The sequence below is a fragment of the Manduca sexta genome, chromosome 24, assembly GCF_014839805.1.
Source record: "Manduca sexta isolate Smith_Timp_Sample1 chromosome 24, JHU_Msex_v1.0, whole genome shotgun sequence".
NCBI classification, from domain to species: domain Eukaryota; kingdom Metazoa; phylum Arthropoda; class Insecta; order Lepidoptera; family Sphingidae; genus Manduca; species Manduca sexta.
In genome coordinates, this window is record NC_051138.1 from 3,078,496 (window position 1) to 3,103,209 (window position 24,714).

At 36.5% G+C, this 24,714-nt stretch overlaps 1 protein-coding gene across 3 annotated transcripts in view; it reads right to left on the bottom strand.

Moving 5' to 3' along the window:
- Positions 1-1,243: 1,243 nt before the first annotated feature.
- LOC115440592 (1-phosphatidylinositol 4,5-bisphosphate phosphodiesterase classes I and II) overlaps positions 1,244-24,714 on the bottom strand; it is a 77,101-nt gene continuing 53,630 nt past the window's right edge. For all 3 annotated transcript variants that reach the window (XM_037442199.1, XM_037442201.1, XM_037442200.1), the window contains 13 exons: positions 21,093-21,259; positions 19,446-19,635; positions 18,517-18,674; positions 17,906-18,043; positions 17,396-17,629; positions 12,826-13,002; positions 12,351-12,515; positions 11,604-11,733; positions 11,025-11,235; positions 10,574-10,748; positions 10,043-10,180; positions 9,773-9,892; positions 1,244-9,685 (listed from right to left, as the gene is read on the bottom strand). In XM_037442199.1, coding sequence (XP_037298096.1) covers positions 9,638-9,685; positions 9,773-9,892; positions 10,043-10,180; positions 10,574-10,748; positions 11,025-11,235; positions 11,604-11,733; positions 12,351-12,515; positions 12,826-13,002; positions 17,396-17,629; positions 17,906-18,043; positions 18,517-18,674; positions 19,446-19,635; positions 21,093-21,259 — 2,051 coding nt within the window. In that variant the 3' untranslated portion in view covers positions 1,244-9,637. The remainder of the gene's footprint in view (positions 9,686-9,772; positions 9,893-10,042; positions 10,181-10,573; positions 10,749-11,024; positions 11,236-11,603; positions 11,734-12,350; positions 12,516-12,825; positions 13,003-17,395; positions 17,630-17,905; positions 18,044-18,516; positions 18,675-19,445; positions 19,636-21,092; positions 21,260-24,714) is intronic.

Sequence of the window (24,714 nt, forward strand, 5' to 3'; positions counted from 1 at the left end):
TTACTGCTCCGCTCCTATTGGTCATAGCGTGATGATATATAACTTTGAGCACTCCACAAACAAAGGACTATTCAACACAAAAATATTTTTTCAGTTTGAATCGGTAGTTTCTGAGATTAGCCATTACTGCTCCGCTCCTATTGGGAATAGCGTGATGATATATAGCCTATAGCACTCCACGAACAAAAGGCTATCTAACGCAAAAATATTTTTTCTGTTGGGACCGGTAGTTCCTGAGTTTAGCCATTACTGCTCCGCTCCTATTGGGTATAGCGTGATGATATATAGCCTATAGCACTCCACAAACAAAGGGCTATCCAACACAAAAAGAATTTTTCAGTTCGAACCGGTAGTTCCTGAAATAAGACAATACTGCTCCGCTCCTATTGGGTATAGCGTTAATCATAACGCTATACCCAATAGGAGCGGAGCAGTATTTTGTTCGTGGAGTGCCATAGGCTATATATCAATATAGCATATGGCACTCCACGAACAAAGGGCTATCCAACACAAAAATAATTTTTCTGTTGGGACCGGTAGTTCCTGAGATAAGACATTACTGCTCCGCTCTTATTGGGTATAGCGTGATGATATATAGCCTATAGCACTCCACAAACAAAGGGCTATCCAACACAAAAAGAATGTTTCAGTTCGAACCGGTAGTTCCTGAGATAAGACAATACTGCTCCGCTCCTATTGGGTATAGCGTGATGATATATAGCCTATAGCACTCCACGAACAAAGGGCTATCCAACGCAAAAAGAATTTTTCAGTTTGGACCGGTAGTTCCTGAGATTAGCGCGTTCAAACAAACAAACAAACAAACAAACTCTTCAGCTTTATATAATAGTATAGATTTATACGTGGTGCGATTATAATCTTCAACCATCAAGTGACATTAACAGCAGTTCTCAATAAACGATCCCATTCTCACTCTTTATTCCAATTCCGGTAATGAACCAATCAAAATACTCATTTTTAGGCATGCCAAAATATCTTTGTTTTGATTGACCTATTTTCGAGATAGACTAAAAAGAGCGATTTGAATCGTTTATTGATACATTTTTGAGATAGATCGGAAAAAGGGATTGGGATCATTTATTGATCCATTTTTGAGATAGAGCGAAAAAAGGGATTGGGATCGTTCTTGAAAATAGCGGTAAATCGCAAATATGAAACCTGACTGCAATCCTATATTTTTTTGTGGTTGTGCTATAAAAACAGAAAAAAATAAAACGACATATAGAACAGACATCAAATTTAATAGATATAAGTTTCACCTATATATTATGTTTAACATTCATTTTGATTATTATTATATTGTCTACCATTATACAGGCATACTTGTTTATGTATAGATACAACACGGAGGAATTAAAAATGACTAGAACTATTAGAGAGTGAAAGCCGCCCAGACATCTTAAAGCGGTTGCTGCATTGACGGAATAATCGCTGTGAAAAAACGGTATTTTCAACAAAAAAAAAAAACTAAACAAGAACGCTACATTTTTAGCATTAATGAAATAAAGTTCTTCCGATTTTTTTTTCTAATTGAATATTAATAATCTTCAAACGAATACGTGGTATTGAAAATAACATTCCTGCTGCCTCAAATTGGCTGCCATAACATTCACAAATAAAAGTACTTTCTACGATCATAACCTCCGTCAATGGTTCTCCGCATTAAACATTGTTAAATACACACAAAATAAGTACACGGTTGACAAAATAAACTACGTATGGGCTAACAATTGTTTTGGTTTTCCTGACAAACGTCACTTCGGTGACGTAACACGACTTCGATACCAAATAATCGTAATCATTGTTTTGCTTCTTATTGTAATGCGCAATATTTATTGTATAGAAAAGTCAAAACATTTGTCTTTGGGTAATATAATTTCGTGATTTTAGGTTGCTATTGCTTCACAGAACGGTACATATGATGACAACCTCTCAACTAAAATCTAAAATAAATAACCTACCCACTACTGCACGGAGGACGATCGGTCTGTTCATATGAGACCTTAGAACATTACATAATAATTTCTGTGGCACACAAAAATTACACTAACACGCTTATAATTAAACAGATCTTTGCTAAGAATCAATAAGTGCTACTAAAATCTATAAATACTTTATAAAAGAAAATTTAACAACAACTAAGGACCTTAAGACGTTGGTCTCATTGCGAACTCAATTGGCATATATTTTTAAATAAACTTCATTGTAAATAAACTATCACATTTTTGACAAATAATGTACAAGACCAGCGTCCGTTACATTTTATAAAATATTTATATTTCTGCTTTTGCAAAAAACGCGCAAGTAAACGTGATGCATACCATTTCCCACGATAAATAATTGCAGTAAAACAAAAACATCAAACAAAAACCACATATATAAATAGACTGTTAACAATATTATTTATGCAATTATAAAAAAAATATAGTAAACATCACCCATGTTGAAATTGATGAATCAACATTACGTAAAAACAATGATTATACAAAAAATATTTACTTTTGTTTCTATAATTCATAAGAACAATACTATACTAAGAAAACTGAACTAATATTCATTGTATGTGTAAACTGTTGATGTTCCTGTGTATAATATAATAAATAAATAAATTTAGATCTTTTAACGGATCGAGCACAGATTATAAAAAAAATTACACAAAACTCTTTAAACGGCGAAAAATATTTCAATGGAACGCCACCCTAATCTCAAACAAATCAATCATTTTATTTAAATAAAAAAAATTATATATCCATAAATTTAATTTGCTTCGCAAGTATAACTATAAGCAATTCCCGGCATGGCTCGACGGCTCTCATCGTCAAGTCATTACAGGATTCCTAACATCGACGTCCACTGCAGCTCCGAATAGTTACAACTACCCTCTACACTCACAACCCGTATAAACGGCTCTTGTATACATCATAAGAATAATGCTGAGCGACATCACGCTGTATCATTTTTTTTTTACTGGCACGTTAAAATGGTCTTTGTATAACAGAAACTAAGGCTTTATTATTTATGAACGCGATAGGGTTTTCCTGAGTAGAAAACATATTACCCGCAATATAATTAATTTTAATGGCATAATATGTAAAAGGTATACCATTATGTTAATTTCCACATACGGAGAAAACACAACGCAAACGCACTCTTAATAAAATTCGCGTAAAATGTAAACGACCCTTTAATCTCAATTTTACTATAATGCATTTAGATTTAGTACGAAGCAACTATAATTGTGAATTTATCGTTCGCTTTAACGGTGAAGGAAAACATCGTGAGGAAACCTGCACATCTGAGAAGTTCTCTATAGGAATTTCAAAGGTGTGTGAAGTCTACCAACCCGCACTAGGCCAGCGTGGTGGACTAAGGCCTAATCCCTCTCAGTAGTAGAGGAGGCCCGTGCTCAGCAGTGGTCAAGTATATAATACAGGGCTGATATTATTATAACTATAATACTCCCTACACACATTTCTGCGAGAAATAATTGCACTATATAAAATTTCTGAGAGATATTGTCATTTATCCGCAAGGCTACGACGTGGTTCTAGATGCGGAATGATTTCACTCGTATATTACAAAACCGTGCAAAGCTAGAAAAAGATGAACCAAAAGATGATACGGTATGCAACGTGCATTTTGAACTGTTCTGTTGGTTTGTAAGTTTCGTATGTTAGTTCAGCCTTCATTAACAAGCATAATATTTGATAGATTTAAAAAAATCTTTCTCGTTCTGTTATGACCTTCCCCATATTGTGTCTAATGACCGACAAACCTGAATGATAAAAGCAAAAGATGTTGTTTTCTTTACTCTAAAATAATCTAACGTTAATGGCTCGGTTAGGTTAGGAAATTCTAACCTAACTTTGTAGGAACGAATCATATAACGATAAACGCAGAAGACGACATTTATTATACCTTATCTCTTATTTATGCAGTATAGCAGCGCATGCGTACTGTGTGATAGAAATAATATAGCAAATTATTAAGATTTTAAAAATACCTGCACATTGCATAATCCATAGACAACTTGACGGTGTACATGTTTCAAAAATTAAATTATAAGGATATATTGCTGCATATGCGATTATAAATTTCATATAAATATAAGCATATAAAGCATTATTAATATATACTTTGAAGTTTATTTTAGTGACCTCAATTTCCATACAAGCCGAGAAATGAAAAAAAAAAGAGAAATGAAATATTTTTTCTTTGTATAAATCTATAGCTGTCATCCAGATGCCTTTGCACACGTACCGATTCTTAAGCTATATCCAGTTGTCTAGTTCACGACATATTTCCATACTGATATATATCGGTTCATATAATCGCGAAATGTAGGCGAGCACTATTAGCTGTTATATCAGGTAAAATATAGTATACACACACACCACTAGAAGCGCCAGCTATGTCCAGCACATGGCGACCTGGTGCACACTACACAAATAATTTCCAACGTTAACTAACCATCTGACAAATAATAATTATAATGCACATTCAACACTGCTACAAACTTCACCGGATATCGAGAACTATATTACGCAAGCGGCACGTATAGTAGCACGTAGTGTAGTTACGGGCAAGAATTGCGTCGCCATTGCGCGTGTCAGACGGGGCAACATTATTGCTATGAATATTGAACCCGTCTAAATGAAACTTAAAATGGCAATGCGTTCAAAAATTTTTGCAACTAAATTCTTATTCTCGAGAACTGTCTATAACCCTTTGGAAACCCACGTGAAATTTTTCGAAGCTGCAGTTGGAATTTACTACGATTAAACTAACCCTTATATTAACCCTTAATTGGCAGAGTCGCACGAAATTCCTTTACGAATCTTAATAGCTAAACATGGAGACCACAGCAATATTATATGGGTTAAATGATGCTATATATTAAAATATACATATATATAATACCTATGTAAGTGTTAAAAACGTTGCAAAAAAGGGACACAACATATTATGGGATATTGAAATAATGCATGATGTATTGAAATTGGTAAAAAAAGGATGGAAAAAATCTTTCAACATGTGAATTTTTAAAATTTCTTAGAAATTTAAACAATTATATTATATTGGGGCATTCATGCTCAATGGGGATCAATAACATTTTGAAAAGTAATCACCAAAAGCTTAGGCCATTCCCTATTGTGAAATAAACAGTGAAGATGCTGTGGTTTTCTAATACACACACACCCAAGACTTATCTAATTACAGTGTTTTACCCAAGGCAAGATAAGTCAAGTTATTACGTAAATATTCGTATATCTAAATGCTATACCGATTACATCTAAAATCTAAAGTCAAATTCTGCTTCGACAAGGGAGTATCGATTATCGACAATATCGATAATAAAAAATACAACACTTCAACTTGGCGGATTTAAGGAGGGAAAGACAAAAACTCTTTAATTTATCATGATTCTGTAGTTGTCTAGTACTTTAAATTATTAACAAAAAACTTACACTATAGGTTTTAAAATAAGGCAATATTATTACTTCATAAAATGCAAAATATCTACCAAGACAATTTCAAAATAATTTAGAAAGGGGCATTATAAATTTACTGGAATAGACAACGAAACAATTTAAAATCTATGTCAAGAATTTTGGATTCCAAATTAAATTACATATCGATATTTTAAATTGTGTGAGTAGGTTTTGTCAAACATATTTCATATTCACGATGTCGACGAATAATCGATATACGAATAATATCTTTATGTTGAAGCAGTATAGACCAGACAGCTTTGATGAGACCTACCTTACGCTATGTTATTACTAGTCATAAACTCGCATTCGATTACCTATGTGTGTCCATTACATATAAGTAGTATGTAGATAGATCGATAAATATAGTCGAGAGGATAGTAAGAGTTTCCCTGTTTTCATTTTTATTCGTGAGCATTGACACGTGTTGTCATTACATATTAATATATAAGCAGTGTATACACTACCCGTTGACCTATCCGAATTTAGTAAAATGTAAACAGTATGAGAACTGAGTATCACATGATAAATTTAATACATAGTAACAACACGTGTCAAATGTGATAAAAATAGCTAATTTTAACAATGATTACGATAAAGATTAACAAATGCGGGACAAAAATTATTCATGGCACTTTTATAATACAACAATAATATTTACAAGAATATAGACGATTGGAAATATCGTAACTTATTATCACCGATCGACTATGAAAGATATTCGATCTTTGACGAACGCATGACAAGGCAAGTTCGGGGACAGTACTTCAAACTTATACTTAGGATACATTATAATAAAAAATATATAACTTATATTATTAAAATATATAATAGTAAAAATGCAAGCAATTTGTATGAGATATAGCGGCAGACTTGAAAACGAGCAAAACCATTTCGAGGGTGTTACAACACACACACATAACTATATAACACAAAGTTAGTATCAGATCTACATTTAACATGCACAAAATAGGCATAAATACGAAGACTCCTTAAAATTCTATATTATTACTATTGGCCTGAAACAGCTCATAACAAAACACTCGAAAAATTAATCACCTATTTAGTATGTCGACGGGTGTAACATATGCCTTTAAGTGTATTGAAAACATCATTTTGAAATTGCTAAATTGTCTAAATTTTTTTTAGTTCCCTACCAAAAAAAAATTTTTTGATAGCCAACCCTAAAAACTGCAATAGAGCAAAATTATTTATTGTCTATGATAATTCAGTAAACTTGCGCGGAATAGTAGTCATATGTTACACTCGGAAGGGCGTGTATATGACGAGATATTATACGTCTAAGCTCAGTACGGCGCAAAGTTAAAGCTTGTAAGCAACAACCAAGTCATAAGTATTTTTAATTTTCACGACGCGAGTTGGCATTGAACGAATTTTATCGAACTTTAAAATTGCAATCAGGACTACTTTTAATTACTAAATGCTATAATTATAATACAATGAAACAATATTTCAGTGCAATTATTTAAAACTTGTTAAATTTACTCCATAAGTTATTTGACAGAAAATTATATCCATATGTTATAATCGACATAATTTGCTGTCAAACTAATTATCGATAAGCTACATTTGGGGCACAATGCTTACCTACTTAGTTAAGTAAGTCATTTCAAACCAAATAATTAAACTGAAAATTATTCAATACGAATGTGATTCTTACAACTATCAAAATGTAGTGAATTGTCGAGGTACACAGCTTTTATAAGAAAAATCGTTTCATATACAATTTAGACGGTTGTTATTGCTTTCATATAACGCCGTTATTTTAAATAGTATGTCTAGTAAAACTCGTTCTAAACATATACGATTGTGCGTTAAAATAAATTCTCTGAAATACACACCTTGACGAAAAAAAAACCCTACGAAAAACAAAGATAAGCTCGAATAAATATAAAGACTAGTCGATAACTTTAACCAAAAAAGACATTTCCGAACTGTATATTTTTTTTTTCATAAATTTAAATAGAAAATAATTGTGACAATTAATACACAACCACGCCTGGCGTGCTAATTCAGTATTGGTTAAGTACTTTGAGCGTAAACATCCAAGAAGCACCATTTATGAAACACCCTATATACAGCAATTTAAAGCCATCGAAGAAAGTAACCCGTAGCAATCACCTACATTACGAGACGGAAGCTCGGGAAGAATCGAGGAGGACGTTAGAAATGGTAGAGCCTAAGCTATATTAGTCTTTGTTTGGAAAATATTCTAGTAGTTAGTATCGATATTTAGATCTTACATTCCTTGGAATATATTTCCTTTATATAATACATTCCTAACACAAGCAGCTTTAGAGGTTTGCTTAAAACGTTCCTATTATAAAGACAAACAGGCGTAAATAGTTCTATAGAAGATTATCGAAAGACATATATTTATACGAGATCCATGCCATAACTTTACAAATATAAAGGACAGTTGTAATGGAAGCCTATTCGATTAAAAGAACACCCTATTATTGCAAATTATTGCTATTGTTTGGACTTGTATGTTCTTCGTCGAACTGACAAACGTAATCTATTGCCGATTCGGAACCGTCATATAGTGAGCAACTATGTTCATAATACTATGTTAATAACTACTGTCTATTCTTGATACTGTAGTCTAATCTCAATGTCTTTAAGTTTCATACACGTACAGATCGTGGGCACAACACTGTATATACAAATCGATAAAATTACAATAAAATCGATTAAAATGGCAAATATCGATAAAAATTACTTAAAAACTTTATAAATGCCACTGAATTTCTGAATTCTTATTATAGAGTTGCTCAGTATTAAAAGCAATTTGTAAACAGTAAAACGGTCGATTTTTATCGATAAATATCGCTTGTTGATTATGACCCACATCTGCAAAACCGATTACTAATGTCGTAAAATATCGAACTGCACAGGTCTTCCCCTGTCCCTAACGAAATTCTTAATACTCAATGACTAAGCGAACCAATATGGAATGTTAACCTACAACCTACGGTTACTGAAACCTGTTAGTACGTTAATGACGCAATAAAACCCAGCATATATACGTTTACACAGATTCCATTAACTACACATATATAAATACACGCACACATATGTTATTTATTTTGTGTTTTTTAAGTATTGTATAATAGTTACATTTATGAAGTACCTAGTTTGTAACAAATGCAGATAGAGTTTTAAAAAATCTTTTACAAATAAGTTTTTTTTTTTTCAGTAAAACGGACAAAAATTGTCGATTTGAATAAATATAACATTCGAATAAATTATAAAACTCTGACTGAGTAGAAAGCGTTCACTAACCAGAAAACATTGGAATAACCGTCATAAGAATCAATTTCATAATTTAAACGTTACGTTTTGGAATAATACACGCTACAAACTACCAACATGTATAGTGTAAGTGTAAAGGAAGAACCATCGTAGAAATAATTAGGTATGCGATACAATCACCATTCATTGTACGGCTTGTGCTTCAGATATGTATAGACTTAGCGTTGTATGCACATCGACCGTGGAACTACGCAAACTCCTCTCATTCACTTCGAGTTTTACATTAAAAACATCACGAATAAGGCTCATAGTTATCATACATTCATGCTCATTCCCAAATCCTCTATCTAAATACATGTGCGGTGACTAGCATGTCGTCGAAGCTTTAGGTATCATGCAGACTTCTATGGACTAATTAAATGCAGTTATATTACGCGAGACACGTCTTGCGGTTACGGCATACACGAGCCGAGGACACCTCAATACACACACTGATAATCACACAGGGCAGCGCTAGTGTTAAACAAAACAGGCAACCGACATCGACCGAACGGATGCTCGTTCACAGAGACATCGACATCGGACCGCACGCGAACACCCCCGAGTACCCGACACGCGCAGCCTCGCGCGACACCCGAAAACAACTAAAACTAAGAGATTGCAAACCGAACAGTCGACAAGGACACGAGCCGGCCGCTCCCACCGTTTGCTCCTTAGGCGATAATATCACAGATTCCTAAAACAAAATTAACACTGATCGACGCGGAGACACACGTACCTACGCCCTACCGGCGAGAGAGGGACGTCGCGGACATCGGCACACATCGGCGGGCGTCGGCGTCGCCACACTAGCCCTCGGGCGCGCCGCCGCACAACCGCTCCAGCTTCACGAGCTCCTGCAACATTAACGTGCGCGTGAGTGTGCGTGTGTGTGTGCGTGCGCGTGCGCGTGCGCGTGCGTGTGAGCGCGTGCGCGTGCGTACCTGGTCGCGGTGCTTGAGCAGCAGCTGCAGCAGCTTGTCGTGGTGCCTGGCGAGCTGCTCGCGGCGGCGCGCGTAGGCCTGCTCGAGCCGGCAGCACTCCGCCACGCCGCGCTCCACAGACTGCGCACATACAGCATATCTCAAATTATATTCAGGTTTGCAATTTTTTGCCACATGTAGTACTGGTGTAGTAATACTGACTCACAAAAAGACTGCGAAGAAACAATAAAAAATGACAACATACATCTACAACATTAATACGTGGCTTACCTGAGAATGTATCTCCCGCTTAATTCTAAGAATTTCATCTTTATCCCGGTTGGTCTTCTTTGCGAGGGCTTTGACGTCTTCTTTACGCGAGTTCGCTAGTCTGTTCAATATCTCCTTCTTCTCTCCTTCCAACAAATCCTGGGAATTTATTTAAATTATATTTAATTATCAAACAATAAAGAGCACTCCAAAAACTAAAATATCACTATTGTTTCACATATTAAAATCTTTTTGTATTATCGACTTTTTAGTTTGCGTTTCATGCGGTTACTGAGAGTGCTGGGGGCTTTAAATAAACTTAAACCATATTCTAACACACACGTTGGTGGATGATGTTTCTTCTAGGATTATGATTATTAGTCATCAGTGAACATAATTTAGAGTAAAGAACCGACTATCGAGTTAATTCATCAGTTGGACACGTTCACATGATTTCGGTTTCGCTTTGGTTTTATATGACTAATAGAGCATAGGTGACACCAAAGGTTTTTTTAATTCAGTAATTGGTATGCAACGTGTGTGTGTACTGACGGCGAGCGCCTTCATCTGGTGGTGGTGGTCGGTGCGCACGGCCTTCTCGAGCGCGGCGTAGGTGGCGTGGTGGTAGCGCAGGCGCAGCTCGCGCTCCAGCGCCGCCGCGCCGCCCGCGCCGCCCGCACCCCCCGCGCCCTCCTCCGCGCCCTCGCCCGCGCCCCCGGCGCCCACGCTGCCGGACATAAACATACCGTTATGCCATTGTACCTTATCGATGGGTAGTATAAGTGAAAAACAACACACTCACGTTTGCAACCTAGGTTAAATACCATATAAAACATTGACCATTTATTTTATCGTCGATAATATTTGACTTTATTGAAAAATTAATACTTTGTCACATATTTGAAATTTTGACCATATTTTTGAGTACGCGAAATTCTGTATGAAATGAATGCACAAAGTTTTTGCATGCGTCAGTGGCAAACGACTTTTAACTGATACTCACATGTTTTTGGAGGACAGCTTCTTCACGAGTTTATTGCTAACGTAGAACTTAGAAGAAGCTGGTTTCTTCTCTTTATCACACTTGCGCCTCAGAGCGTCTAACTTACGAGCCAACTCTGCTTCCTTCTCTTTCACTACTTTAGACGATAATAACGTTTCCAACGTCTCTGCTAAGGACTCGTCTGTGCCGTTGGTTTTTTTATCACCCTGATCTGAAAAACAAAATGCACAAGTCCTGTATTTGCTCTGTTACAGCTCTACTATATTTACGGTATTAATAAAATAAAGTTTTGAATAAGAAGATAATAGAAACAGGTTCATACGTCGATAGAAATATGTTCCTTCGTGCATGTTATATCAATATTTTTTTATCGAACCAAAATGTGTTTTAAAATTCATACATTTTAAAAGTAGGTTAATAAATTAATAATTATTAATCATATTCGAAACTGAATGATTGGCTCTATCAGTGCTTTTACCGTAAAATCTAAAAAAAAAACACATAGCTATTCAATTTAAAGGGATATAAAAATGTGATTTAATAATTATTTATATACAAGACATAGGTAAAATAACATACCTTGTGAGTTTTTATCTCCCGTCACAGCGTTTGAGGTAGTAGACGATATGATCTCACTTTCAATTATTTTCTTAGATTCTTCTATTGCTAATTTACTAGGGCTGCCATCGTTCATATTTTCATGTTTTATCTGCGAATTACACATAAAAAAATTTAAAAAAACGTGAATATAAATAACGATTTTTATCTAAGCAGCAACTCGATATTTATGTCCCTTTTCTAATTAAATTCGTTGCTGGTTAATAGGTAGTTTGCGTTACACTGAGTAGCATGTAGTGTAATAAAAAGCGTGTAGAGAGTAGCATATAAGATGTAACGTAGAGTGTAGGATATGTCGGTACCTCGGCTACCAAATCTTTCTCGGGTAATACGATATAATATGGTATATTTTACTTTAAAATTGATCCTATAAAAACACTCTTGCTTTATGACAAAAAAATTGCAGTTTGAGCATTGATAATGTGTGTATATTTTTTTACATCATAAGTGATGAGATTACCTAAGGGGGTTAATAAGTAAGATTAAAAATATAGTAATTTTGATCTTAATAGGTTTAGCAGCTAGACTTTGGTTCTGATGAATAAATTGTAAGTGTGTCACGGAAATTTAACCTTATATACTACATAATAAGGTTATTTTTCCGTGACACGCGTAATGTCATGTAGCTGTCACGTTTGCCGGCAAACATTCCGATGCTTTAATGGTTAATGTTGTGTTGCGCGCGGTACGTACGGGCGCGGTACGTACGGGCGCGGGCGCGTGCGCGGGCGCGGCGCGGCGCGGCTCGTCGGGCGGCACGGTGTCCTCGGTGAGCACGGCCAGCTGGTGCTCGCGCTTGTCCAGCTCGCTCTGGTACTTGATGGGGTTGGCCAGCGCCTCCGCCAGCTCCGACAGCCGGTCCGGCACGTAGTCCTGCACACGGACAACTCACACGCTGTACCACACAAACTCCACGCTGCTTAACTTAATACAGTAAATACATGCGGAAACTAGTCAAGTCTTTTCTCTTTGCAAAAGTATATCGAAGCGTTATCACACCCACATTTCAAACAGATATCTATGGTCATATAACAAGGCCATGTAAACAAATTCAGACTCGACTGATAGGCACATAAAGCACCATATAACTATGCCCAACCCAGAGATCAGGTACAACTTTATAGTGGTGACAATAATACGTAAGTTCACTTATCGATTGTAATTAATTTATTAGCGTGGGTACCTTGACGACGACGAGCAGCAGCAGGCTGGCGGGCAGCGGCAGGCCGAGGTCGGTGCGCAGGTTGACGTGCCGGTAGCCGGGACAGAGCCCCACGACGGGCAGCACGCGGTGGCCCACGAGGCGGCCGCTCTCCTCGTGCGCCGCGATGCGGATCATGGCCAGCTCCGGCAACACCACCTGCGCCGGCGTCTCAGTACACAAAACGAACACACATCACGCTTATATCCCCGAATGGGTGAGCGGTAATCCAACGAAAGCATTCACTTATCGCCACATCTCTCGCTCCATGAACGTAGCATAGGGAGCCACGCAATATCAAACACAAATTTCAGACTCCGGGCTGATACTCAAAAGATAAACCCCATCAGTTTCTCTGATACAAGATTCGAACCTACGATCTAAGTAGTGTGTAATGAAGGATGAATATAATACTTTGAGACGTGTTTGATGGTCTTAGGCTCTTTATTTGACTGCACTCATACTCAGTACTACAATATATCACATGACTTATATACTAAATACACACACTACAGATGGTCTTATTTCGCACGCTATAGAACTAAGCCACCAAGGCTTCAATGTACCAAGGAATAATGAACACATAAACTCTGCATTGAACAAGATTAATACAGAGCAACGTATATGGAGAAGAAGTATTAGGAACGATATGTTATCTTAATACTTGATCTCTACCAAAAAATCTTAATCTGAACAGCAGATATGAATAAATATTATAATTGGCTATCTGTTCGCTATTAGTAATCTGTGTGAGACAATCTTACTAATCCACATATCTAAACTCACTATCAGCCGGTTTCATTAAACGATCTCAATCTTCAATCCGATTCCGAGAATGAACCAATCAAAATAACTTATTTGTAAGCATGTTAAAAAAAACTTTGTTTTGATTGGTCCATTTCTGAGATAGATCGAAAAAGCGATTGGGATCGTATACTTAAAATGGGGGTTAATAATGCTTGCCAGCGAATAAAAATAAACACTACTTCAATGACATAATTTTTACATCATTGTCAACAAAAAATAAACTCTAATTAATCAAGGCTATAAAAACATTAAAACCCACTCAAAATATCACATGATACAATTTAAGATATTGTGCCAATAGTACAAATATAAATCAATGAGTTTGGCCTTCCCAATTTTCATCAGACCGCGTAATAACACCTTCAGCTGTTTACATAACGATCGCCGAATCCCACGCAAGGTTAATTAAATAGAAATGCCCAACCTTGGACGCGGAGAAAAGAAAATACACCATTCCATTGTACGGTGTCGTGGTCCAGTTCGGTATTCCATTTGTTTGTTCTATGTTTACCATCGCAACAAAAATATTTGGAAATATTTTCATCGAAACCAATCGACACGGGATTAAATATTTCGCATCGTCTATCATCTATACTATTATATAAAGCTGAAGAGTTTGTTTGTTTGTTTGTTTGTTTGTTTGTTTGTTTGTTTGAACGCGCTAATCTCAGGAACTACCGGTCCAAACCGAAAAATTCTTTTTGCGTTGGATAGCCCTTTGGTCGTGGAGTGCTATAGGCTATATATCATCACGCTATACCCAATAGGAGCGGAGCAGTAATGTCTTATCTCAGGAACTACCGGTTCGAACTGAAAAATTCTTTTTGTGTTGGATAGCCCTTTGTTCGTGGAGTGCTATCGGCTATATATCATCACGCTATATCCAATAGGAGCGGAGCAGTAATGTCTTATCTCAGGAACTACCGGTTCGAACTGAAAAATTCTTTTTGTGTTGGATAGCCCTTTGTTCGTGGAGTGCTATCGGCTATATATCATCACGCTATACCCAATAGGAGCGGAGCAGTATTGTCTTATCTCAGGAACTACCGGTTCGAACTGAAAAATTCTTTTTGTGTTGGATAGCCCTTTGTTTGTGGAGTGCTATAGGCTATATATCATCACGCTATACCCAATAGGAGCGGAGCAGTAATGTCTTATCTCAGGAACTACCGGTTCGAACTAAAAAAATATTATTGTGTTGGATAGCCCTTTGTTCGTGGAGTGCTATCGGCTATATATCATCACGCTATACCCAATAGGAGCCGAGCAGTATTGTCTTATCTCAGGAACTACCGGTTCGAACTGAAAAATTCTTTTTGTGTTGGATAGCCCTTTGTTTGTGGAGTGCTATAGGCTATATATCATCACGCTATACCCAATAGGAGTGGAGCAGTAATGGCTAAACTCAGGAACTACCGGTCCCAACAGAAAAAATGTTTTTGCGTTGGATAGCCTTTTGTTCGTGGAGTGCTATAGGCTATATATCATCACGCTATACCCAATAGGAGTGGAGCAGTAATGGCTAAACTCAGGAACTACCGGTCCCAACAGAAAAAATGTTTTTGCGTTGAATAGCCTTTTGTTCGTGGAGTGCTATAGGCTATATATCATCACGCTATACCCAATAGGAGCGGAGCAGTAATGGCTAATCTCAGAAACTACCGATTCAAACTGAAAAATTATTTTTGTGTTGAATAGTCCTTTGTCTGTGGAGTGCTCAAAGTTATATATCATCACGCTATGACCAATAGGAGCGGAGCAGTAATGTCTAATCTCAGGAACTACCGGTTTCAACTGAAAAATTCTTTTTGTGTTGGATAGCCCTTTGTTTGTGGAGTGCTATAGGCTATATATCATCACGCTATGACTAATAGGAGCGGAACAGTAATGAAACATGTTGCAAATCGAGGAAAAAATATTAGTTTTGAGAGCTTCCGTTGCGTGCGCTGCGTAAACGGTTAAAGTTATGCAACAATGATGTATGACGGGATTGTTCCTCTTAAAAAGTTCTAAAAAATATATTATAAAACAAAGTCCCCTGCTGCATCTGTCTGCCTGAACGTGTTAAACTCAAAAACTACCCAACGTATTAAGATGAAATTTGGTATGGAGACAGTTTGAGTCCTTGGGAAGAACATAGGCTCCCGGAAAACTATTACTTTTATAACGGAAAACTTTAGCCTGAAAAACTTTATAACGCGGGCGGAGCCGCGGGCAAAAGCTAGTTTATTATAAAATTAATAAAAGCCATTTTTCTGTGGCAAGCAAACATTGTTTATTTAATTAAATCGACACGGACTGTGTACACTATCGACGATATATTAATGCAGAAGAAAGTTAAAACATATACGTTACACGTCTACTATACACACGAATACATACGTGTTTATGTACAAATACATCACAGACTTGTTTACTTTAGCTAAAAATATGTGAGAACGGCGTGATCCTCTTCAGAAACGGAAGTCGGTGTTAAGGTAGTGAATACATATTTTATAAAAATGCAGTAAACATATTCAATATACGTTGCACTGCCGACTGTACTGATAAAACGAAAATAAATATTACTTTGAGCTTCATAAATAAAGATCAATCAATCACTTATGAAGTTTCAAAAATATAACATAGTTTAAAAATATAATTGCCAATAGGGCGACCACAAATATGATAAGTCATTCTATGCTGGTCCGCCGACACAACAAAGCCGAGTTTTCCTTTCAACAATTTACTGCCATTGTCAACGGTCCCAATTGCTTTTTCGATCTATCTCAAAAACGGACCAATTAGAACAACTTTTGTTTGAGATGCTTACAATTGACTTGTTTTGATGGTTCATTCTCGGAATGGGATTGAAGATTGAGATTAGGATCGTCTATTGACCAATCAGAACAAAGTATTTTTGATACGCTTATAAATTAGTTATTTTAATTGGTTCGTTCTCGGAATGGGATTGAAGATTGAAGATTGAGATTGGGATCGTTTATTGAAAACGGCTGTTAGTCATTAATCACGCTATAAGGGCAACACGACTTTTTCCTCATACTACGTAACGCATCGACTCATTCTTACAATCTTGGTTGCGACCACAGAAGCCACATTTCTCTGTGACGTAGCAAACATTATCAATGAGTGACTATAATGTGGTCTAACTATGGCAAGGGTACGTGTGAGAACATATCACCGCCTTGTATATTTTGGAATTAAGCAAACTCGTGAATATTATAGTAGCACAATTTGGGGAATATTGCAATGAATGCTTACTGGGCATTATGATACTTGTATATCTAATGATAAGGTTGGTATTTCAGTGTTTTGTGATTTAAAATCACAACTTGTATTCTTATTTAATACTATTTTATCATTAGATTATTGTTAGTAGTAGTATACGCATATAATATTGGAGAACTTCAGATTCATTTATTTCATTATTCCTGAGAGGAGTGTGCCCTCGAGGAATTTAAAAATATTTTTCTTTTTCTGTAATATACACTGCAGTTTATACTTTAAACTGATTTTAAAAAGATCAACACCAGAGTTTCTTACCAGTTCTTCTCTGGCGAAAACTGGTAGTTAGTAAGAAGTTAATATTAACGAAATATAAATAATGCATAACATTATACAGGTTCCAATCAATTATTTCATAGTTGTGACTTGTGATGCTTACTTAAACGCGCGAATAGGCAACAAAAACATAACAGAGAAAATCCCAACAATAACTCAACTCAAATAGTGAACAATACGGTACCTTTTTGAATATGAACGGCTCCTCTCCGTAGACGGGGTTGATGCCGTTGTTGGGCACGACGCGGGTGCGGAACTTCTTGCGCACGGTGTCGGCGGGCAGCCCGAACATGTCCACCTCCACGTACGTGCCGCAGCGCTTGTCCGTCAGCAGCTGCCCCGACAGCACCGTGACCGACAGCGAGCCCGCGATGATGCCGTCCACCGTGCTCTCCGCGAACGGGTCCAGGCGCCGGTCCTGCGGCGTGGACCAAACATTTAAGGGCATTCAGTGGATTTTGGACCTTACTGTATAGCGTTTAAAGTGCACATTGTATGTGCTGTACAGATCGGTTGACTAAAGCTAGCACGTTGATAGTACAAATGCAATTTTACACAATATCTATACTAATACACATATGTCCAATGTGTCCATGCTCAATTTTCATTTTATTACCACCACTAAACTACAAATATTTCACCTTACATGAGGTTTTCATTTTGAACATGTTTTCTATAACACCCTGTATATTACCTTTCTCCTCATGAACTCGGGCTTGAGTAGGTACCCACACCGCCTGTTATACTCGAAGGTACCGAGGTTCAGCTGCATAGCAAGATCCAGGGTCTGGTAGTTTAGGGCCACTAGTTGACATCCCGCGTTCCAGAACACCTGGTATCGAGATTAATAGCATTAATTTTATAATAATGACTTAAATGTCTACTAGTAGATAAAGTATTATTTAAAGAGATTGGACAATGGACATCATTAACACAAGTTATTATAGCAGTATCATTGCATAAGAATCAGTTCATTTCTGTTTTGTTTATACTATATCCATTTAGAGAAACTAGGTTTATGACAAAATATCAAGCCACAAACATTAATTTCAATCTAAAATACCAGTACGGTCATTAAAAAAAGACACTGAATAAATTGAAAATTTAAAATCATCTATACTCGTTAAGTTTAATAGAAACATTTCTTTTTCGCCAAAATATTATAAACCTTTTGTCGTTTATTTTAATGAAAAAAAAAAGAAATTGTTTCTAAGGAAATAAAATGATGTAGGCGACTTTAAATATTGTATTTATTCAGCAACTTTTGTGGCTGACTGTACATAATCATGATTCAACGTAACTTACCTGTGGCATGAAATTGGAGGAGTCGAACCTGGTGCCGGCGGGGTACACGCGCGACAGTTGGTGCTTGTTGTAGTTCACGAACTCTATGGGCCGCTCCTTCAGCAGGGTCGTCGCTTGCTTCTCGTCGAACGAAGACATCTCGTAGAAACGGTTCTTTTCTGTATATTATTGATGATAAATTGTAAACATGGTTCTATATTATAAAGTATGGAGTGACAAAACTATTCATGTAAAATGATTTCCTGCAGTTTGCTAACTCTATGTATGGTTCATAAAAAAATTACTGTTATCGACAACTATGATGGCATGTACCGTGTCAGAATACAAGGATAACGCTCAAAACGCGAGCTATTCGCGTTTAGAGCTGACAATATACAGCGATATATTCAGCTCTCTCAAACGAGCTGAAATGTAAGGGTTTCAAGCCTAAACAAATAGCGAGATCTGGGTTACAAGCAAAGAACTCACTACATAGCTGTACTCTAAGATGTTTTTATAACATAGATACGTTGTCCGAGCTCAATACTGGCAAGACGAAAATAAGGTAATTGCCCGACATTCACTTAGACAACCTTCAATCACCGTCGCCGCCAGTCGGCTTACTAACTTTTGTATTTATATAAATAAAATGCCTTCCTGTGTTTTTAGACGATGTACGAATTATATTCCAACTGTGAATGAAAAAAATTTCATACGTTATTAATAAGTATACACTATTTAACTTATTTTTGAACTAATAAATGCATTTTATTCGACTGTCATGGCGACGGGGCGGTCGACGCTCGGGCCCATTCGGGCACACTCGGCCCCACTCGGGTATCAATGCGAGCCGCTAGGGCTGCGACTATAGTAAATACTGCGCTGTTTTTATGTGAAATTCAGTTAGTGTATGACGCGTCTATTTGTAAAACGTCATCGGCTGTACTGACTCTCGGCGCTCTCGAAGGAGCTGAAGTGCACGGGCTGCACGTAGTTGACGAGCGCGGAGATCTCGGCGCCGGCGTGCGTCTCGCGCGCGTCCTCGCCCGCGCCCGCCTCCGCGCCGCCCGCCTCCTCCTCGCCCGACGAGCTCTCCGAGTCCGACGACTCCGACGACTCCTTGGAGCCCTGTCTCGCTAGCTGTAGGCGAATAGATGGGCTTAGTGAATAATAGCCTGTTTCACAATGCTAAAGAAATGGTATCCACTAGTTGACGTGCGGCTTTTGTATTTGGTCACCCTATATTATATTCCACAATTAACGTATACTTAGACATAAGGAAACAACCTTATTCCTAAATAAGAATTATGTCAGTGGAAATCAAATAAAGAAAATATTGCTCCAAATAAACTTCACAGTATTTTTAGTTTATTGCCTCGTTGTCTATATCGAAAACAATATAATTAGATGATGATACCCATAATACAAATAGTAATTTCAAGATCATTAAAATGTCTTGTTCAAAACTCTCTATTAAAGTTTATTGCACTAAATACACTTAACTACGTCTACTTGCAATAAATCTCATTGTACTATATTAAGATCTTTATAACGTCATTTAATTGAAAAATAAAAGCGACCCAAATACCCCAAGATTCAAAATATTAACTCTTAAAAGATCAGCCGCATCTTGAAAACAAACCGAACGCTTCCTCTGACACTTAAGCTTATGCACTTAGCTCTTTGTTTACTATACATTCTCCACAAACCGTATCATACCTCACCTACTTCAATACAAAATATAGATCACGGTTTATTACAAAAACCCAAATACCAATAAAATTACTCTCAATCGATAGAAAAATCAGTCGGAAAATGTGCACCACTTTCTTTGAAATCCACAAATACCAACTTATGGACGTAGACGTGAGCTTTATAGTACACATCGGGTCAATAGCCCTATAAAGAAAAGCTTCAAGCAAAAACAAACATACGTGGATTCCGTACAGAACCAAAACAGTTCACGAGACGATCAAATTTTTCGCTTAGAGTAAACGATCGACGAAAACGAATGTCGACGCAAGACAACGCATCCGAGCAAATAAATGCGATGATTTATTCCCGTACGTTATGAATGAACGCCGTACAAATGTAAGACGGTATAAATATTTATGAAGGATGTTGATATCCGCTTTCCCGTTCGTCTTACAGTTTTTCATCGTCGTATTTAGTTTCGCGTGGAACAATGATGCTTCTTACTTTCATCGAATCATTATTCATCCGGATATTTTACACATTCGTATTAATAACTATTATTCAAAAGTCATCCTTAGAATAAGGTATTCAACGCACATTATTTTTCCAATCGTCCAAATGTTGTTCTCCACTCAGATTTCTCTTTCTCCCCTAGAGCATATGAATAAAGCAGTATTGTAAAGTTACTTTATACCCATGTTCCCACCACCGCATTATGGAAGTGTTTCTTAAAATAAAGATCGGCACAGATTTAATGATATCGAGATGATGTTTTGCTATAATATAGAATGACTTGTCTCTCATTAACCACAACCTATAATTACCAATTAATTGAATAGTGTTATATCGCCTTTCTCTAAAATACACAGTCAATCTCTACTTCCTCTGTTAGTTTCACTTACCGTTCCATGCGACACTTCACCGTTGCCCTGCGGCGCCGGTTGTTCCGCTCTTGGCTCGCTCTCTTCTGACGCTACAGAATCTTCTTTCTTGTGATGATGGTGATGTTTCTTCTTATTCTTTATTATTATCTTATTACGTAATAGCGAAGGAGGCGGCAACTCCCCTCCTGAAGACAATTGAAATTTCGTTAAAAGTTTGACTAAAACAACAATTTCGTAAGCAGCCTTTAAAGCTAGTAAAACATTTGATAATTTTTTGTAGTGAGACTACATAAATAGATACATTTTCAGCAACTATACTCAAATAACATCATGAAATTTTTTATTATCTTTAATTAACCGAACAGCGGCCTAAAAACTAGAGCCGTCCCAAATGAAATCTCACACACCACGAGACCTAATAAAATAGTTTTTAGCGTCAATTTATTGGAGCATAAAAATCAGCCTAGCCACATTGTGATACACCGAACGTTGATCGGTGTCGAAATACCGGCAATAAAACTGCGTGCAATAAAATTTGTGAAAATAATCCGTGATCCCGAACGGCGTTCGTTTGTTTGTGCAGACTTCACGATTTTCGAACGCACCAACATTTCAAATCTTGTGATTTGAACCTAAATCTTTTGTTGAACCTAAATCTATATGTAGTGGGCAACGTATCCACTTCATTAACCACACCACTTCATTAACCACATACATCACTATTTCTTATAATTCGATTAATGTTAACTAAACACTAGATACAATTGTATCATTTCAACTTTGGGGGTGGGGTCAGACGTATCAAATAATGTAGCCAACAACAACAATATTGACAAACAGTAGTGACCAACTAATCGATTGATAAATAAGTCCCATTGTAGAAACATTTGCAAAGAAAAAAAAGGGGGTCATGTGATAAATTTAGGTTATAAATAAAATAACGATGGTATATATTGCTAATAGTATAGTATGTGTGTGTGAGAGAGAGTGAGATAAGAGAGTGCGTGTGTGTATCTGAATTTTTATTAGAACTATACGCAAAAGCAACTAAATGGATTTGGTTGAATTCGTCACACAGATAAAACAAATACGGTCTTTATTGCGGGAAAAAGCATTTAACAGTGCGGAGCCTCGAGATAAACTTTAAATAATATGCGAAAATGGATAAACCAAATTCATAATACGTCATAACATAAAACCACAAATATTGAAACAATTGATTTTCGATAATGCTTTGTATTACGCAAAATAATACTTTGACGTAGTTTATTTGACTTCAATTGCAATACGAATGTGTTGTACCGGTAAGCAGTAATTCTTCTAAATAATCTCTATTACCTACATAATCATCGATGTATATGTAGTATATGTACTACGTACTAGATTTGGCGTTCCGAACGTTCACCGTGTTCAACTGTATTGAACTGCAATCCATTCAAACTGACTTTAGTATGGTCATTATTCACAGCTTGTAGTTGTGTACGGAGTGGCACTCATGATATAAGAACTCGAGTTTAAGTATAAATATTATAATTGGTTATAAAAGTGACGTATTGATTGCCATTTTAGTTAAATATTTCAACAAATTGTTCATTTGGACGTTCGTGTCTTTAGAATATACGTCAATGTACATAATAGATTTAAATTTACTTATATAGCAAACGATGACGAAGGCCGGAGGTTAACGCCACGACACCTCTGAGAAAACCTGCCTCAATATTATTAGATTACACAACAATCATATAGTCAATTATATAGTATGTTATAATTTTGGACGATGTCGTAGCCATCAATTGGCCGGAATGCGATAATTTCTTCAAAAAACTTAACCTTTACTTTACTTCGTGTACCGTTTATTAGATCTAGGCATACTATGTGTTAATTGTTCACCTACACTGTGTAGGTAATACAAAAATTATATAACTTGATCTTGACAAAAGTAAATCTCGTGACAAGCGTTTATCTTTACAAAGATTAATTCAATTTAAATATTATAATATCAGCCGTGTATTATATACTGTTCCACTGTTGGACACGGGCCTCCTCTACTACTGAGAGGGATAGGCCTTAGTGCACCACGCTGGCCTTCACACACCTTCGAAATTCTTATAGAGAACTTCTCAGGTGTGCAGGTTTTCTCACGATGTTTTCCTTCACCGTTAAAGCGAAATTCACAAAGAATACACACATGATTTTAGAAAAGTCAGAGGTGTGTGCCCTTGGGATTTGAACCTGCATTTTATTTGTCTAGGCAGTCCGTTCCACAACCAACTAGGCTGATGTCGATAGCTGCAATTTAAATATTATTTTCTTCTTATTAAAGCAATTAAATAAAAGCTTGTTTTTAAAAATATATTTTCGCTATTAATTTAATTCTCTACATAACACCACAAATATAATAACTCGTTGAAACAACATAATTTATCGCTCACGGTCACTATCGAATGTTTATAATCACAATTGCACAGCGAACAATAATTAACATTACAAAAACATCGGCTACGATAACATAGTATACAGCGCTGGCGGCCGCATGATCAACTTATTAACATAACACTCTAATGTCAAGGTTTAGCAGAAACAACAAACATCACAGGTGCTTGAACGCATCAATACGCTCGATTAACTAATGAAAACAAAATGGTGCAGGCACGTAGTAAGGTTTAAAAAAATATATCTATAATATAAAAATGAATCGCTGAAGGTTTGAAGCGCTGAACTCGAGAGCAGCTGAACCGATTTCTCTAATTCCTTTTTTATAATATTAATTGAAGTACGGGGATGGTTCTTACGGAGAGAAAAGTTTTAAAAAATGCCTGAAATAGTCTAATAACATTTTTCTATAATCCCATACAAAATATTCGTAATAATACTTAAAAGTCAATTTGAACTTTAATACCATAACATAAAGTTTAAGTGTTAGTTGATGGGTTCCGGGAAGGCAATACAATTGATTGACATTAACATCGTCTATATATTAATGTCAATATGTTGACTGTTAGGCGGTACGAAGTTCGCCGGGTCAGCTGGCGCAGCTTCAATTAATATAATAATAGTATATTATATTTTAATGACTCGCGGCCCCGTTCGTGGGAAAAATCGACAGCGAAAAAAGGTCTACTGCACATATTTCAGACATAAAATGTAAATTATATTATAATCCAGACACTCGTTCGTGCAAATCCGTCTAGTCAATTTTCCCCTTTCTTCGCGTTAAGAGTCACAGACTTACCGGTTTAACGAATTTTCTGAGAACAATATGTTTTCATTCATACTTACATATGTAGTAATACAGTCATATTACCTAACCAATTAATATAGTATTATCCTCATTTACTGTATTTCATTACAGCTGTTGTCATTGTCATTACTCTATGGTTATGTTTGAATTCAACCACAACACTACAGTTACGTCGCAGGACAAATGTAAAAGTAAAATAGATTGTTAAGAATCGTAAACGCATGCGTATACATTAAACGTACTTTTGTTAACATATTAAACCCTGATTTAAAAACGCGTGCGTTACACGCTTGTTACGTACTGTCGAATAACTAGTGGCATAGAGAATAAGGTCCCAGTAATATGACAAAAACGAAATTACACTCGCTTTCAAGGCATCATTTTCCATGATGAGTACAG